Raw genomic sequence first — 16,236 nt, forward strand, 5'->3', positions numbered from 1 at the left:
ATCCATCATCTCCATTCCAAAGGTTTCCTTGTGTGTGTGTGTGTGTGTGTGTGTGTGTGTGTGTGTATTAATAACAGTTAACTTGAGTTCTAAAATTTGGTGCATACTACAATATTATTGACTATCAAAACCCAAGTAAATCTAAACCAGCAACATATAAGGGATAATAAATCATGATTAGTTAGAATTTAGGCCAGGGCTGAGAGTTTTACAAAATCAGTCAACATAGACTCACCATGTTAATCAAACAAAACTAATTGTGCTTTTTAAAAATAGATGCAGAAAAAGCAATTTGCTAAAATTTAATACTCATGTCACAAAAACTTTCAGCAAAGCAAGAAATTCCCTTAATTTCATACTGAGCACCTACTGAAAACCCATAGCCACTATCATATTGGTGAATGTGCATGAATGACTGCTTTTCTGCTCTGATCAGAAATAAGGCAAAAATGTCTACTCTTATCAGTTTTCATCTTATTACTAGCGGTCATTGCCAGAGCCAAATGGCCCCAAAAGAAAGGAAAAGACAAAAGTGAAAAAGTAAAAGGCAGACAGATTGAAAAGGAAGAAGTAAAATTATTTGTATATAGCTTGATCCAGCACATAAAAAGTTCCAAGGAGTTGTCATTTAAACTACTTTAAAGTGATTTTAGTAACTTTTTGATTACTAAACTTTTTGATTATTTTGATTAATGATCCATTGTAGATAGTTCAAAATTATCATTTCTGTTAGCATAAAAATTAAAATTTAAAAGATTAGGTGTAATAGCATTGAAAAACATGAAACATTTAGATTAAATTTTAGAAAATATGTTCAAGAATTGAACATATTAGCTTCCACACATGCACTGAACACTACAACACAGCTTAGAATATTCAAGAAGCAAATAGAATGGGACATGTAATATTTGTAAGTGGAAATTCAATATTGCTAAGATATTGATTCTTCCAAAATTAATCTATGGATTCAACCTAATTGCAATTAAACTCCTATGACTATGACCTTTTTTATTTCCCCCTTTCAAATATGGTAAAAATTGACAAGCTGAGTTTTAAAATTTTGTGTATTTCAAAACTAAACATAACTTTCTGATATGATCCAGCAATTTTGTCCCTGGCTATTTACCCAAAAGAGTTGAAAATTAATATCCATGTAAATACCTGCTCAGAGATGGTTCTAGCAGCTGTTTAAAAATTGCCCAAATCCAGAAGTAACCAACATGTCCTTCAGTAGTGAAGCAATAAATAAACTGGTATATCCAGAGACTGAAATATTATTCAGGTCTATTATTCAGAAATGAGCTATCTGGACACAAAAATATAAGGAGGAAACTAAACATAATATGAAATGAAGGAAGTTAATCTAAAAAGGCTTAAATACTGGAAGATTCCAACTGTATGAAGTTCTGAATAAAACATAAATAACAAAACAATAAAAGATCGGTGGTTACCAAGGGTGGAGATTGATGTTTGTGGGATGGAAGGACAGTTGAATTGGCAGAACACAGAGAACACTGAGGGTGATGGGTCTTCTTTGTAAGATACTATTTGTCTAAACCATCAGAAGTCCAATGCCAAGTCAGAACCCTAGTGTAAGCCACAGACTCTGGGTGATGATGACTTGTCCATAGAAGTTCATCACTGTAACAACTGCACCCCTCTGAGAGGAGGCTGACAGTGAGAGAGGCTGTATGTAGTGAGAGGGACTAGGGCTGTAAAGACATCTCCTTATCTTATGCTCAGTTTTGCTGTGAATCTAAAACAGTGCTAAAACATAAAGGCCATTAAAAATTAAAATATTCAGTTTCATCAATAAATTAAAGACACTTTCATTTAAAAATTACATGGACATACACAATAATAATAAGAATTTTTTTGGGGTGTTTTGGGGGAGTACCAGGGATTGAACTTAGGGGCACTTGTCCATTGAGCCCCATCCCCTGCCCTATTTATTATTTTATTTAGAGACAGGGCTCACTGAGTTGCTTAGCCTCTCACTTTTGCTGAGGCTGGTTTTGAACTCAGGATCCTCCTGCTTCAGCCTCCTGAGCTGCTGGGATCACAGGTGTGCACCACCAGGCCCAGCTAAGAATTTTATTTTTTATATTTGAAAAATATGCAAAATGTATAAAGCAAGTACTTAAGATACCAATTATTCTTTTTTTCTTTTTTAAAATTGTTTCTTCTTACTTACACATAACAGTAGAATTCATTTGGATAAAATTATGTAAGCATGGAATATATCTAATTCTGATTAGGACCCCATTCTTGTGGGTACACATGATGGTGAGATTCACTTAGGTATTTTCACAAGTGTACATAGGAAAATTATGTTAGATTTATTCTACTGTCTTTCCTATTCCTACCCCCCCTTTGTTCTGCTTTGTCTAATCTACTGAATTTCTTCCCCCACCCCTTTATTGTGGTTTAGCATCCACATATTATAGAGAACATTTTACCTTTGTTTTTTGGGGGATTGGCTTATTTCACTTACCATGACAGTTTTCAGATATATCTATTTCCTAGCAAATGTCATAATGTCATCTTCTTTATGGTTGAGTAATATTCCATTGTGTATATATACTACATATTCTTTATATGTTTATCTATTGATGGGCATCTAGGTTAGTCAATTGAACTTCACCAAAATTCTTAGTTAAGAGCTCTGCTTTTTTTTTTCAATGCAGATATTCATTGAAAGGGTATTTAATACCACTTCAGAAAAAGCACACAATCAGTAATCCCTATGCTCATGGTATTAGAGTGTCCAGGATAATATCTATATCCCATCGATCATATTGATGATGACCCTAAGAATAGAATTCCTAAAAGGGATTTACATTATCTAACTTTGAGATTTACTATAAAGCTAGGTAAGAAAGGCTGTGATAGTGGCATATAACTTTGTATCTATCTATTCATCCATCCATCCATCCATCTATCAATGCAGGGTCCAAAAATAGACCCATACATGGTCAATTGATTGTTGAAAAAGAAACAAAGGTAATCAGATAAGGAAATGATATCTTTCTCAACAAATAGTGTCAAAATTAATTATATATGCATGAAGAGAACAAAGAACTTACCTTAGACTTTACTTCAAAGCCAACATCAAAGTACACTTGGAATTATAGATTTGAATGTAAAAGTCAAGAATATAAAAATCTCTATGATGGATAATCCTGTTAGGAACTCTTTATTTTACTGAAAGGAAATTCATAGATAATATCATAACTTCAATAGGATATCTTTAAAAATCAGTTTATCTTATCTATAAAAATAAAAATGTCATCTACATGAAAGATTTTAATATGAAAATGTTTAGATAAATATACCTCAGTTAAGTAAGCAAAATAAAACAGAAGGAAACACCTATTCCTAGAGTCACTGTCAACATAATTGATGTGGCATTGATGTTGTGGGGACTCATATTGTGAGCAGGGTTGTTACCAGTGATGTGATTTTCTGAAGCGGTATACTGTTTCAATGGATATCTGCATAGTAAAATGAAAGCGCTTATCTAAGAACTTTTAGTGAACTACAGAATGACAAAATACAGTATTTCCTCAATTTATATTATAGATACATCTGGGAAAATAAAAATCACACATCAAAGATTTATATGAAACATTTGTTTTTCAAATATAACAAGTTTATTTTAAATCTGCATGAATATCCAGTGGCTTATTGAGAAGTCCAGGAGGGATAACTTACAATGTAGGACTGTCTGTCCATTGAGAGACAACTAGTCTCCTGATTGTACCCCACATTAATGACAGTAGTGTCCACCCAATCCCTGAACAGAAAATGGACGTCTTGCAAGTCTCATTAAACCCTTTAAAGAACTGTTTCAAATTTTATGAGAACCACTGATCTAGGCCATAACAAGCAAATAATAATAATAATAATAATAATAATAATAATAATAATAAAAGACTAGGAAGGGAAAAATGCACTTCAATTGAGTTAAAGGGAAGACATTAGGACTGAAAGAAGTGAAACTTTGGATCTGAAAGGAAATCATTGCAAAACGTTTATCCTTTAAATAAATGTCTCCCGGAATCAGGGGAAAGCTTTAATTCTAAGCATTATATTGATGAGAAACATTTCAGGAGATCAAGGGGCATATTTTATTTTGCCAAACCTCTGTTGCCTTGACAGCCTTATATAGCATCCCCTGGCCTGAAGTTCAGGGTTCCCAGGGGCCACTGGGGGAACTCTGGAAACTTGGGAGGGTCTTGAATTACCTGGATTCACAACAGCTGCAGTTTTGCCAGGACGTTCTCAGGAGCCAGAGTTCCTAACTGTACGGATTTGCCACAAATAATGTTTTCCATGTGTAGGGATTTCACAGATCCCAAAGTACTTTGGTTGGTGTCAACAACTTTTGTAATTTTAAAGAAGTTTAGGTAATGGATCAAGCTAAGGAATGATCCCATCGCAGAGGAAGGCGCGCGGTGGGAAATCCGGTCTTTGCAGGAGGACCCTTTAAAGGCCTGAGCCTGGGTGTCTGTGGGGCCGAGCGCCTGCGAAGGGGGAGAGTGGGGGAGTGTCCTCTTTCTCCCCCCACCCTCGGGCGGCGGCTGAGCCAAAGCCAGGGAGGGCTGTCTCCTCCTCTTCCCCAGCAGCTGCTGCTCACTCAGCTCTCAAACCAGGGCCAGGGGACCAGGCAGAGCGACTCTGAGAAGCTCCTGAGAAGTGGATTCGCTCGGGGCCACCACGATGCCGGGGGCCGCTGGGGTCCTCCTTTTCCTGCTGCTCACTGGGGGCCTTGGGTACAGCCAGGAGCAGCGACTCCCACAACGTCGACAGCCACAGGCGCATCAGCAAAGAGGTACCGTTGAGGCAGGAGCTTTTGATCCGCATCCTTTCCAGGGGCGCGGCTCCTTACTTGTCCTTTTTTCCCAGAGTTGCTGGCTGGGACCGCTTTCTCGCTTTGCCCTCAGGGAGTGCGCTTTCGGAAAAGAGGGAGGAAGAGTGAAACAAGTTCACGTTCAACTCCCTGAAAATTAGTGTAGAGGGAATTACCGCCAGGGACATGGAGCGCTCTTCATTGTTCATTTGTTTCTAAGCGGTCCTGCTATCTCTATGCTTTCTGTGAACTGATTTATGAACTCTTTCCAAGAGGCAAACTTTTCCAATTGGGGAGAAAAAAAAAAAAAGAAAAGAAAAGAAAAAGAAAATAAAGTTTCTCCAAATCACATTCCATCCCTGCAGTGAAAGGTTTCCCCAAGATGTAGTTCATCTTGGAACTTTATGGAGGGCAGCTGATGCATCTTTTTTTAATTTTAAGCAAGTTTGTTTCCAATTATTTAAAAGGGATTTGTAAAGTCGTAAAGTGTGGGGATGTTTTTTTTCTTCTTTCTTAACAATATTTCCAGCCTCACCTTTTCCATAATCACATTCCCTCTCTGAGGCCTGTTTTTGTTGTAATGAAGCTTCTTGCTTAAATATAGAGGAGACTTTTAAGTCCTGTGTATTTTAAGACACAGTGACCAGATATACACTTCAGGGGCTTTGGAAAACAGTTATATTTAATGTAACTTAAATTATTCTCATCGGAGCATCAATGTTTATATGCATATCATTTCTGAAACTCTTGGGAGATTTGAAGTGTTATTTTATCATGAATTTTAAAAGAAGCACATTGCAGCATTTTAAAACAGAATTCGTAACATTATTTCAGAAAACGTTGCTATTAGTTGGAAACCTGAGTCAAAGTAAAATGTTATTTAAGAAATATATAAGTTTTGTTTTAAATATCAAAATATTTAAGCTTTGGGAAGTTTGGATAAGGCTGAATTTGCTAAAGTTTTGAAATATAATCATCCCTTTTCTAATTAATTGGAATAAAGCCATGTCACATAGTTTTGATGGTTGTTCTTGTTATAATCTAGACTTTTTAGGAGTACTGTTTTTTAAAGGATTGAAAATATATCCTAATCTTCTCGCTTTAATAATAACTCACTGTTTATATATTTTATAAAATAAAAATGACCTTGAGTTCACTATATAACTTTTTTTTCTTTTATTTTTTGTTTTTCCTTCCCTGAGAGGTTAAATGGGGTCATTGTGGCTCAAATAACAAGATTTTGAGACAGTGATTTTAAGAATAACTTTAATGGCTGCTTTAAGAATACTATTTTAAACTATTAACCTTTGTTTAATTACATGATGTGTTTTAATAATACACGGTATTTCAGTACTGTTAGGCATCTGGCAGAGAGGAGAGGCTAGAACACCAATCCTTCTGTCCACTTAGAACAGGACAGAAGCTTAAAGCATGCAGAATAGTGAGCAAGTGGGTTCCTGAGAATTTTCCCCAGCACACACATGTGCTCCTGCCTTTTCTCCCTCCTACCTCAATTTTGAGGTAAAAGTAACTGTGATTTCAGTAGTCTAGGCATAGAGAGGTGAATGCAGAAATGTTTGTAATGCCATAATGTTGAGAGATTATTACGTAGTATATAATGAGAAATCTTGAGAAAAATAACAATGATGTAAAATCTACCATAGACCACAGTATTCTGTATTAGATATATTATTATTATAGGCTATTTGCAATACATTTGGAGGTCAGCTCTAGGATAAATTGTTGAAGTTCATTCATAATAAAAGTACATATAGGGCTGGGGATGTGGTTCAAGCAGTAGCGCGATTGCCTGGCATGCGCAGGGCGCTGGGTTCGATCCTCAGCACCACATAAAAATAAAGATGTTGTATCCGCAGAAAACTAAAAAATAAATATTAAAAAATTCTCTTTCTTAAAAAAAGTATATATAAAATATGTTTTGTGACACCTTAAATTTATAGGTCTTTATAATTTGAAATGGCTTATATACATGATCTGTTTTTACCCTGAACTTATTATTCCACTAGGATCAATTTAAAAATTGAGGCTTTATGTAGCTGTAACTTCTTACATAACTGATAAGAATAACTTAATTTTAAACAAATACAATCACTTTCCAGATTTTTTTATGCTAAAATTTCCCTTTTATTGTTTCAAAATTCCTTATTTCCTTTTTTTCATTTTCTCCCCCCCCCCCTTTTTTTAATTTGACATGATTGCTTTTTGGTGTCATGGTATTAATTGATTAAAGGAAGCTTTCAGTGATGATTATTGGATATGAGTTGGACAAGTATTTTCTTGCCTATCATCAACTGTTTTTCGATTATACATGCTAGCACTGACCTTCCTGACCAAACACTAACTGTGTAGGAGTTCTGTTTTCCTTTATAGTACCAGGCCAATTTTTAAGTATTTTGATATGTAGCAACAATTTTTAGATATTGTAATGGAATTAGAAACTTAATCAGATTTTTTTTTTGCTTTTTATTTTTTCATTAAAATTTCATGTGGTTTTTATAAAAATACTGAATTATAGAATGAATAACACTGAATAAGCAAGTGTGGCAGTCCAAGGAAATTCTACAACTAGATTTAAGATCAACAAAATAGGAGCATGGCATAGTCAATTATTCTAAACTTCAGCAAGGCAGTGAATAACTTTTTTTTCTCTAATTTTCTTGTGAATAACACATGCAAGTGGAAGCATAATGGTGGGTAAATTGCAACTGAGTGAAAAGTAGTTTGCAAAGAACATTGCAGAGTGGATCATAGTCAGTCTGGAGAGAAGTCTCAAGTAGTGTGACAGAAATTTTCTTATGTTCAACTGTCTTAGTAATGATTTGATGGCAGACATAAAATCCATGCTTATCATATTGTCAACTTGTCCAAATATGATGCAAGTGGCAAGCTGGTGAATAAAAGGATTAGCCATTTTAGAGGTCTTCACAGCTTGGACTGTGAACTAAGCTTACATGAATCTGATTTTATTTTTCTTAACTGGAGTTAAATAATTCTATACACCCTCTTCAGAAAATGTATGATGTCCTTTACATGTACAGGGATGAATCAAAGAGAGGATGAGAAAGGCCAGTTAGAGTTGTAGCAAGTGTAATATGAACATATAGTATGGCATAGTGACAGAAAATTTAACTCGCTTTCATACAGAGCTCATTGATGCAGACAGGTCTGGTCGATGCATTTAGGTACCTCATTGACAAATAGGAATAAATTCAGAGGAAGGCAAATAGAAGATTCAAGGTTCTGTAAAGCTTTTCAGAGGAGGTATGTTCCAAGGAAAGCATTTTGACCTGACGAAGAAAAGATTTAAGGAGAGATAATCATAAAAGAAATCCTCAGAGTTTTAGAAGGATTGTTACCTGACAGAAGGACAAAACTGTCCTTTCTGAAGGCTGAACAGGTTTCCATAGAAGAATATGACAAAGAGGAAAGTTTATATTCAATAAAATGGAGTAAAAGGTTGCCTCTTCCCCGCCCTTCCACTCTCTTCCACTCTCCACTTTGAGCAGCTTGCAACAAACTGGGTTGTCTTTGGGATCCTCGCCTCTGGAAATGTCCATGCTGCAATCAGATGTGTTAATTGCAGAGATGCTATAGGAAGAGATGCCTCTGCTGAGTAAAAGTTGAGATGCATTAAGTCTAAGTTCTTTTTCGTAATTACAATACTAAATCCTAGTATTGTAATCTATTGTTTTTGGATTGTATACTTGCGTTTAAATTTCCAAATTCTTATAAATGTCAAGCTAATGTTAAATGCATTAAAATGAGTATTTGGATGCCTTCTAAAATTTAAAATAGAAAACATGTTTGAGACAATCCTCACACATTTTTGGCAAGAATGTTTAAACATTTAGCAATGAATTTTCACATCACCACCAATTACATGATTTTAAAACATCCTGTGTTATATAAGAATAGTTTATACATTTCCTAGGAAATTTTCAAGGGGTTCAGTGGGATCATAAACCTAAAATCATTATGTTTTTATTCTTTCTTTTGCTACATTATAACTGTTGACTTATTTATTATATATTGACCTACTATTTTAGTAGAAATGATTCATAACAGATAAAAGGTATGGCTGATAAGAATATATTCAAAATTGACTATAATAGATATGGCAGAATTAATAAAATTTGTATAAATTTTAATTTTATATTTTATTTTACATATCAGTGAACACAGATTTCTATGTTATTCCTAAGGATTTCCTATCCTAGGATTTCATGCAAAGTAATGAGCTGAATCTATCAAGAGTTGCTGGGTAATATGAAAAATATGCATATGCTTTGCCAATTCTTCCTCAACTCACTTCAGTTACTCTAGCTGCTAAAATATGGGGAAATCATCACCTACACTTATAATAAGTAAAGTTTTCACCTTCTGCAGATATAATCATTTAAAGCTCAAATAGGTATTTCAAGTGTTCTAGTCAGATATGACCACTGTAAGAAAAAAATAATTCTGAATTTCATAGGAGGTATTAAATAATAATAAGAATTTCTGAATTAGTAGGATTTCTTGTACTTTTGTACTATACTGCAAAAATTATGACTCAGAAAAGTTTCCTTTTTCATAAACTTCACATCTTAAAATTTTCTCAGTACCCATTTACCTAAAGCAGAACATTGTCACTGTTGGTTTATTTATGCATTTGCTCAATACTAATCATTCATCGACAATGACTAATGTACTAGACATTTCAACTTGGACCTCTGAGACTGAAGCAATTCTTTTGATCCAAACATATTTAGCAAGAATTATTAATATTTAAACTTTATTCTGGGTCTCAATTTTCTTTCATAATATGTTGTAGGATTACAGAACATGTTCACAATAACTGGTCACAATGTAAGTGGGAGGATTGATACCTAATGAGATCTAGAATAGGGAAACTAACCTCAGGTCACCTGTCCAGTACACTTTTCAGTATGTACTCTGTTAGTAGCTGTAGACTGTATAAAAAATATCAGAAGGAAAGGATCAGTAGCCACACAGATTATTTAGCTTCTAATCTAGAAGACTGGGGCTTAGGTTTTGTATAAACTCAAAACTTTAAACTGGGTAGCCTAAGCAGGCGTTTAAGCAGAATCCCAGGTGCAGTCAATGAGAAAACAAGATAGAGGTTAGAGAAAGACAAAAGTGAATTTGCATGTGGTTCTCAGGCTTAGTGTTCATCAAATAGACTGAAACTAAGCTAATTCTGGGCTTTACTTTTCGGAAACACTGAATTTAAAGATCAGGATTTATGAATGAAATAGATGGGATTAGGTCTGGGTGTATTGGAATGTGGTTAATGAATGAATGTGTTCAGTGAGTAAAACACACACACACACACACACACACACTTGAAGCTCTTGTGGAGCTTATATTTTGTTGTGATGGAGATGAGGTAACAGGCATATAATGAAGAAGTAATAATATGTATATTATATAGAATTTAGTGAGTGATAAATGTTCTAGACAAACAAATACAGTAGGGTAAAGAAGCCAGGAGTTCTAGGAGAAGAGAGAGACTGTTTGCTATTTTAAAAAGGCTGGTAAAGTTAGGCTCAGTGAGAAGCTTACACTTAAGTTACAGTTGCTTATGATGTGAGAGTCATTCATACAGACATCATGTGGAAGAGTAATTTCTGTGCAGGGAACAGATTTATAATTTAGAGCACAGTGAGAGGGATTAGAGAAGTAATGGGAGCTGGATTATATAGCATGTTAAATATTGTAAAGATTTTGCTTATAGTCTTAGTGAGATGGGAAGGTATTGGCAAATTTTGAGCAGAGTTTAATAAATGCATGAAGTCACCACTGTTATGTACTTTCTCAAATAGGCCCAGATCCCTGAGACTCAAGCAACAGTCCAAGGGTAGGATTATGTTAGGCTGTCTCTTGTCTTAGATGCCCCATTCATGGAGGATATTAAAGTGGCTCCACATTTCAGAGCATTCTACTTCAAGTGTTTTCACTGTGAAGCTCAAATGTATCTTTGAATGCTTTTCTTCTTTTGTCATCTCTCAATACTATTTCATAATACAAAGTCAGTACCTCAGTAAGAGCATGAGTGCAAGCCCTTTTATTTCCCCCAATGTATCTGGAAACATGTCATAGTTTCTTAGAGCAATTTTAGCTAGTGTGTACTTTAAAACAAAAGTAAGTTTCTTACAATCCCACAAGGACCTACGTGTATATTGAAGTTCCCTTTTTTATTATCCATTTCAATATCAAAGCTAAAGTTTAGACACTATTGTTAAAAGTGGCACAGTGATGTATTGATCTGATGACTTCTTTTATGAAACGGACTTTGAAATGTTACCCATTTTTACAATCAGAAGCTTATTCTATGCTCCATTTCGATTTTTATAACTGCTTTAAGGATCATCGTAAGTCTTACAGTAACCTTTGGACTAAAGTAATGCAATTTTGGCATGATTTAATTCTGTCATTTAGAACAAAAGTTACATGAAGAAAATTGCTTGGCTTTTCTGTTCTTTCCTTCCCTCCTTCCTCCCTTCCTTACTGTTTCTTTAGTATCTGCTTGTGAATAAAAGAGGGCAATTAAAAGAAATGAATTTAACTATTATAAATTTAAGAAGATTTGTACAGCAAAGCTTCACTTAAATCCTTCTTATTAAAAATTAGTGAGTCTTGCTCTCAAAAGATAGTTTTTTGACAATCCAAATTTCCATATTGACTCAAAGCTAAAGACATTGTCAAAGATGTACCAAAAAGATTAAAAATGTTTTCTTTAAATCATCTTTAATGTGAATTTTAATGTGGGACTATTACATTATTTGGAAACATGGCATTTAAAAAAATATCTTGGAGTTTGTCTATTAGTAGGTTATTACTCCTAATCCCAGCCTTCCGTGACAAGCTTCCTCTAGTTCAAATAGCAAGTTAATCTATGCAAATCCCAATAATGAAAAACTGAGGACCTATTTAGTGTCTGGCATTTAAGAAAGGCACTTCAATAGTTCTGGGATCTCAGTGGACCACTGAGCTGTGCTCTACCTCAAGGCTCCTCATTCAATTGGTCTTCGGTGCTAGAGGTAGACTGGTATATTAATATTTAATACAGTGAGCATTGATCAAAACCTTTACTTACATAACAAAGATTTTTAGTAGATTGATATAACTAATTTATTTTATAGCAGGAAAATTATGATTCCTAGCAACTTATCAAGGAAAAATAAAATTTCCAATGCTAGTTTTATATTTAGAAACTGAACAGCAATGGGGGAGGCGAAGGCAGGAGGATCACAAGTTTGAGACCAGCATCAGCAACTTAGTGAGACCCTAAGCAACATATCAAGATCATGTCTCAAAATAAAACATTAACAAGGACTGAGTATGTACCTCAGTGGTAAAGTACCCCTGGGTTCAATCCCCAAAACCAAAAGTAAAAAATAAAAAACTAAATCATGTCCCTCCTCCTGATTTTATGAATCCTGAGCCTTCATCCTTTTTAATAAAATACACTTAAATTAATATTTTCATTTCTGAGTTATGTTAGTCTAATTTGAAATCAGAGATTCATTAAGTATTGTTAAAGAGTAAGATATTTGATGAGGAACATTCAGGGCATATTTTTATTTAAACACAAACTACTTAAAACTGTGTAGAAATATATGCACACATATGTCATGAGTTAAACCTATTCATAAAGCATTCATCAAATTTTAGTCTTTAAACTCTTAGGACTTTGATTCCTGGACTATAAGAAAGTATTGATTAGTTCTTTTTTTGGCATTTGTGATGTACCTTATAGAAGTTACTTAAGCGGGTCAGAAGCATAATGATATTTATTATTTAACGGTTTCTTTTAAAAATACTCGATTTGTAAATGTCAGTGAAGGAAAAGAGCGAGAATAAAACATATATACCTAAATACCAGAGTGGGGTTAATTTAAAAATTTCTCGTCAAGAAATTTAAAGCTTTGCTATCTTTCTAAATAGATTTAGACTTCCATCTGAAGTGAACTCAGTTAAGAGAAAGTTTTGCAACCCTCTTAGATTCTTTGAGGGTGTGCATGTGTAGGTATGTAGTATGTGTGAAGAGCACATCATGTGTGTATTATTTAAGGTTTAACAATCACAGTACCTAATTAGTATATTTAGTATCTTGATCATTAGCTTTTTGTTTCCTTAAGTCATTAGATATTTTTGGTATCAAAAAAAAACCTGAATAAGGGACTCTAAGAATTGAATTTCTGGAATTTCTAGTTGCCTTGGTGAATGATTATGGACCGAAGGATAAATTGTAAGTGGAATAATTCTCAGTCTAATAACTATGGTATTAAAACTCTTAAGGTATAGCTTGTAATATAGAAGGTTCTATCCCAAAATGGAAGTGCAGATAGTAGAGTTTTCCAGATCAAAAGCCTATGTAGCTGTCACAATTGTCTGGCTTATTGCCTGTCATATATTTTCCAGTTACTGAAGAAGACTGAAAGTCAGAAGGACAGCATGAATCTGTACAATTGTTATTTTGGGGCACTACCTTATTTATTGATTTGTTGTGAGGTGTTTATGGAACTTAGACTATAAAATACAGCATGTAATGAGGTCTCAATAAATGTGAATTTTCAAGATGCCTAAAAAAATGAAGTTTAGAAATTATTATGGTGTTGAGAAATGTTTTGGCTCAGTGAAACACTTTTCTACAACTGTGTGGCATAACAAATTCAACTGGGATTATTTATGAAAGAATTTGCCCTATATTTAAAAACAGAGATATAAGAACTCAGTTTTAGTTAGAATTTCTATCACAATCATAATCAGAATAAGTAAATAGTATTTATTCTGAACTTCATGGCATAGCCTACAATAATTATATGTATCACCATATTCCTACTTATACTTTCAATTTCCACACTCATTTCTCTATTAATGAGGTAACTGAATAGTAGAAAGTATGTACATGGGAGATGGTAAGAGACGGATTCACTGCCAAGTTACTAAATAATGAAAAACAAAGGACTCAGTCAATGGAGTTTAAATTTCCTCTTAGTGAAATAGAATTGTTAGAGAATACACGTGAAAATAATTGGCAGTTAATCAGGACATATTAGCTCTTTCCTTTCTCCTTTATTATTCAAACATAAAGCCCAACAATTATATTTGTAGTGCATATGACTCACCTCTTTGCTTAAGAAGATCAAAATATTCTAAATTTTGAGTATTCCTTAAGAGATTATTGATGGCAAACTAACTCATTGTAGAGGGGTTGAAGAATTCTGTCAGAGTTACCCAAGTCAGTAATAGAGATAAGAAGAGACAAGTTCCTATAATTAGCTAATAGTTATGTTAGTAGCTCAGTGTGAGAAGTGATTTAAAACAGGCTACACAATGGAAATTTTAGCTATTCTTTGTGGCTATTTATACTTCAACTGAGATAATTGAAATTATGTTTTAAGACTCTCATTAATAAGCATCCATTTATTAAGTATTGATAAACTCTAGTTTTAGATCCTTTAATGCACATAATGAATTTTCCTTTAATATATGTAATGAGTTTAGAAAAATGTGTGGCACATAGTGTCCCATAAAGTTTAGTTAGTTATTAGTAAGCATATGTCCTTATTAACACCTGCTTGGGTAGAGATGACAATTAAGCATATTTGACACACAATATTATTTTAGGATGGTCTTCAGTGATCTTCAATGGAAGTCCAATTGGATTATAGGAAAACTCTCAATATAAAGAAATTATATTGATATTCCATAACCACTAACATGAAAAAATGTTCTTAAAACACATTACTTAATACCAACAATTTTTAGGGTGTTAATCTGTGTATTGAGTATAATGACAAATTTTTTAAAAAAAAGAAAGAAAAGAAAAAGAAAAACTACCTCGGAAAATCATGCAACACCTAACATATTTAGGGAAAATTGATTTTTAAAATTAGGAATATTGAATTTTCAAAAATATTAAGATAAAACACTTTCTATAGACCCTTTACTATCAAAAATGTTTCAAACATACTGAATATATAATGTTCAACTGTTTAATTTTTTATTCTGATAAATTAGAAAAATATCAATGGATTTGCAATTGGAACTTTAGAATAAAAGTCTTGCCACCAGCCATCCCAAAATATATTATAAACATTGTATATGTCATTGATTCTGAAACAATTTTTGATCTAAAAAATGGCAATAGACTGTTAAATCTATCTCATGAGATTTCTGGAAGGACTAAATGAAATATGCCGTATAAAGAACATTACTAATAATAATGTTTAATATTATAATAAATGACAAGGCTGGCCTTAGGCATTACTGAATGAATTGAAGGTTTGCTGTGATTTCCTTCCCCCTAGTAGCTTTTAATATATTTAGTTATATATTTTCAAAAGCATATAGCACATGGTTTTCAAACATGATGCAAATGATTTGTTTAGTAAGTATTATACATAAAGTATTGTATGTTTTGAAAGCATATATACATTACTACAGAAAAAACAAAACTGGTATCTGAAAAATACATATTAATTTTCTACAAATAAAGAGCAAATCTTAAATATTTAGTGAAAATATAAAAATAATAATAATAGCTCAGGAATTCTCTAACTTTTTGAGTCAAGATTTCTTTATATATTTAAAAATAATTGAAACCAACTTATATATGGCTTATATTTACTATTTTATTGTAATATAAATTGGAGTTGGAAAATTTGAAAAATATTTTTTAATAAAATAACAGTAATATAACAATTACATGTTGACAAAAATTATGTAGCTTTATAGAAAATAATTTTATATATAAAACCTAATTATATACCTTAATTAAAGTCTAGTAGAAGAGAACTAGGTTCTCATTTTTGTCTCTTAGTTCAAATTATTATATATTTATTTGGTTTAAGTTTATAAAGAATTATACAGTAACATATCTAGGAATGATGCCAAGAAAATCTAAACCTATATCAGTGATATTTTTGTACTGTTATATTAAAATTCACTGCTTTATCTTGCATTTGGAAAGAATTTTATTCATGTGTTCTAATATCTTTCACTGATTATTTGGAACATATTGATCCACTAAGTTATGCAGATCACCCAGAAATTAACAAGTTTTATTTAAAAACATTTTAAAATTATATTTTTATATAATCACTGATCTAATCAGCAAAGTCTTTAAATATTAGAACTTATTAATCTCACAGTGGTAGAGACAAGATTTTCCAGATTTTATTTTCATTTGCAAGTTTAAATATAATTATTGATCATTTTTTATTTTTTTTGGTAACACAATTACTTTATTTCCATGGAAATATCTATCAATTAACTAAGAATCAAAAATTATAATTTGTCAGACACTTTTTGGAGTAAAAAATATATTTCCCCAAAAAGTATTACTCCTAATG

General features: G+C 33.0%; 1 protein-coding gene across 1 annotated transcript in view; it reads left to right on the forward strand.

The window, feature by feature from the left end:
* Positions 1–4,452: 4,452 nt before the first annotated feature.
* Positions 4,453–16,236, forward strand: part of LAMA2 (laminin subunit alpha 2) — a 576,405-nt gene continuing 564,621 nt past the window's right edge. The window contains exon 1 of the mRNA XM_081295188.1: positions 4,453–4,834. Coding sequence (XP_081151314.1) covers positions 4,723–4,834 — 112 coding nt within the window. The 5' untranslated portion in view covers positions 4,453–4,722. The remainder of the gene's footprint in view (positions 4,835–16,236) is intronic.

This window comes from Spermophilus citellus (genome assembly GCF_964194105.1).
Source record: "Spermophilus citellus genome assembly, chromosome: 5".
Lineage (NCBI taxonomy): Eukaryota > Metazoa > Chordata > Mammalia > Rodentia > Sciuridae > Spermophilus > Spermophilus citellus.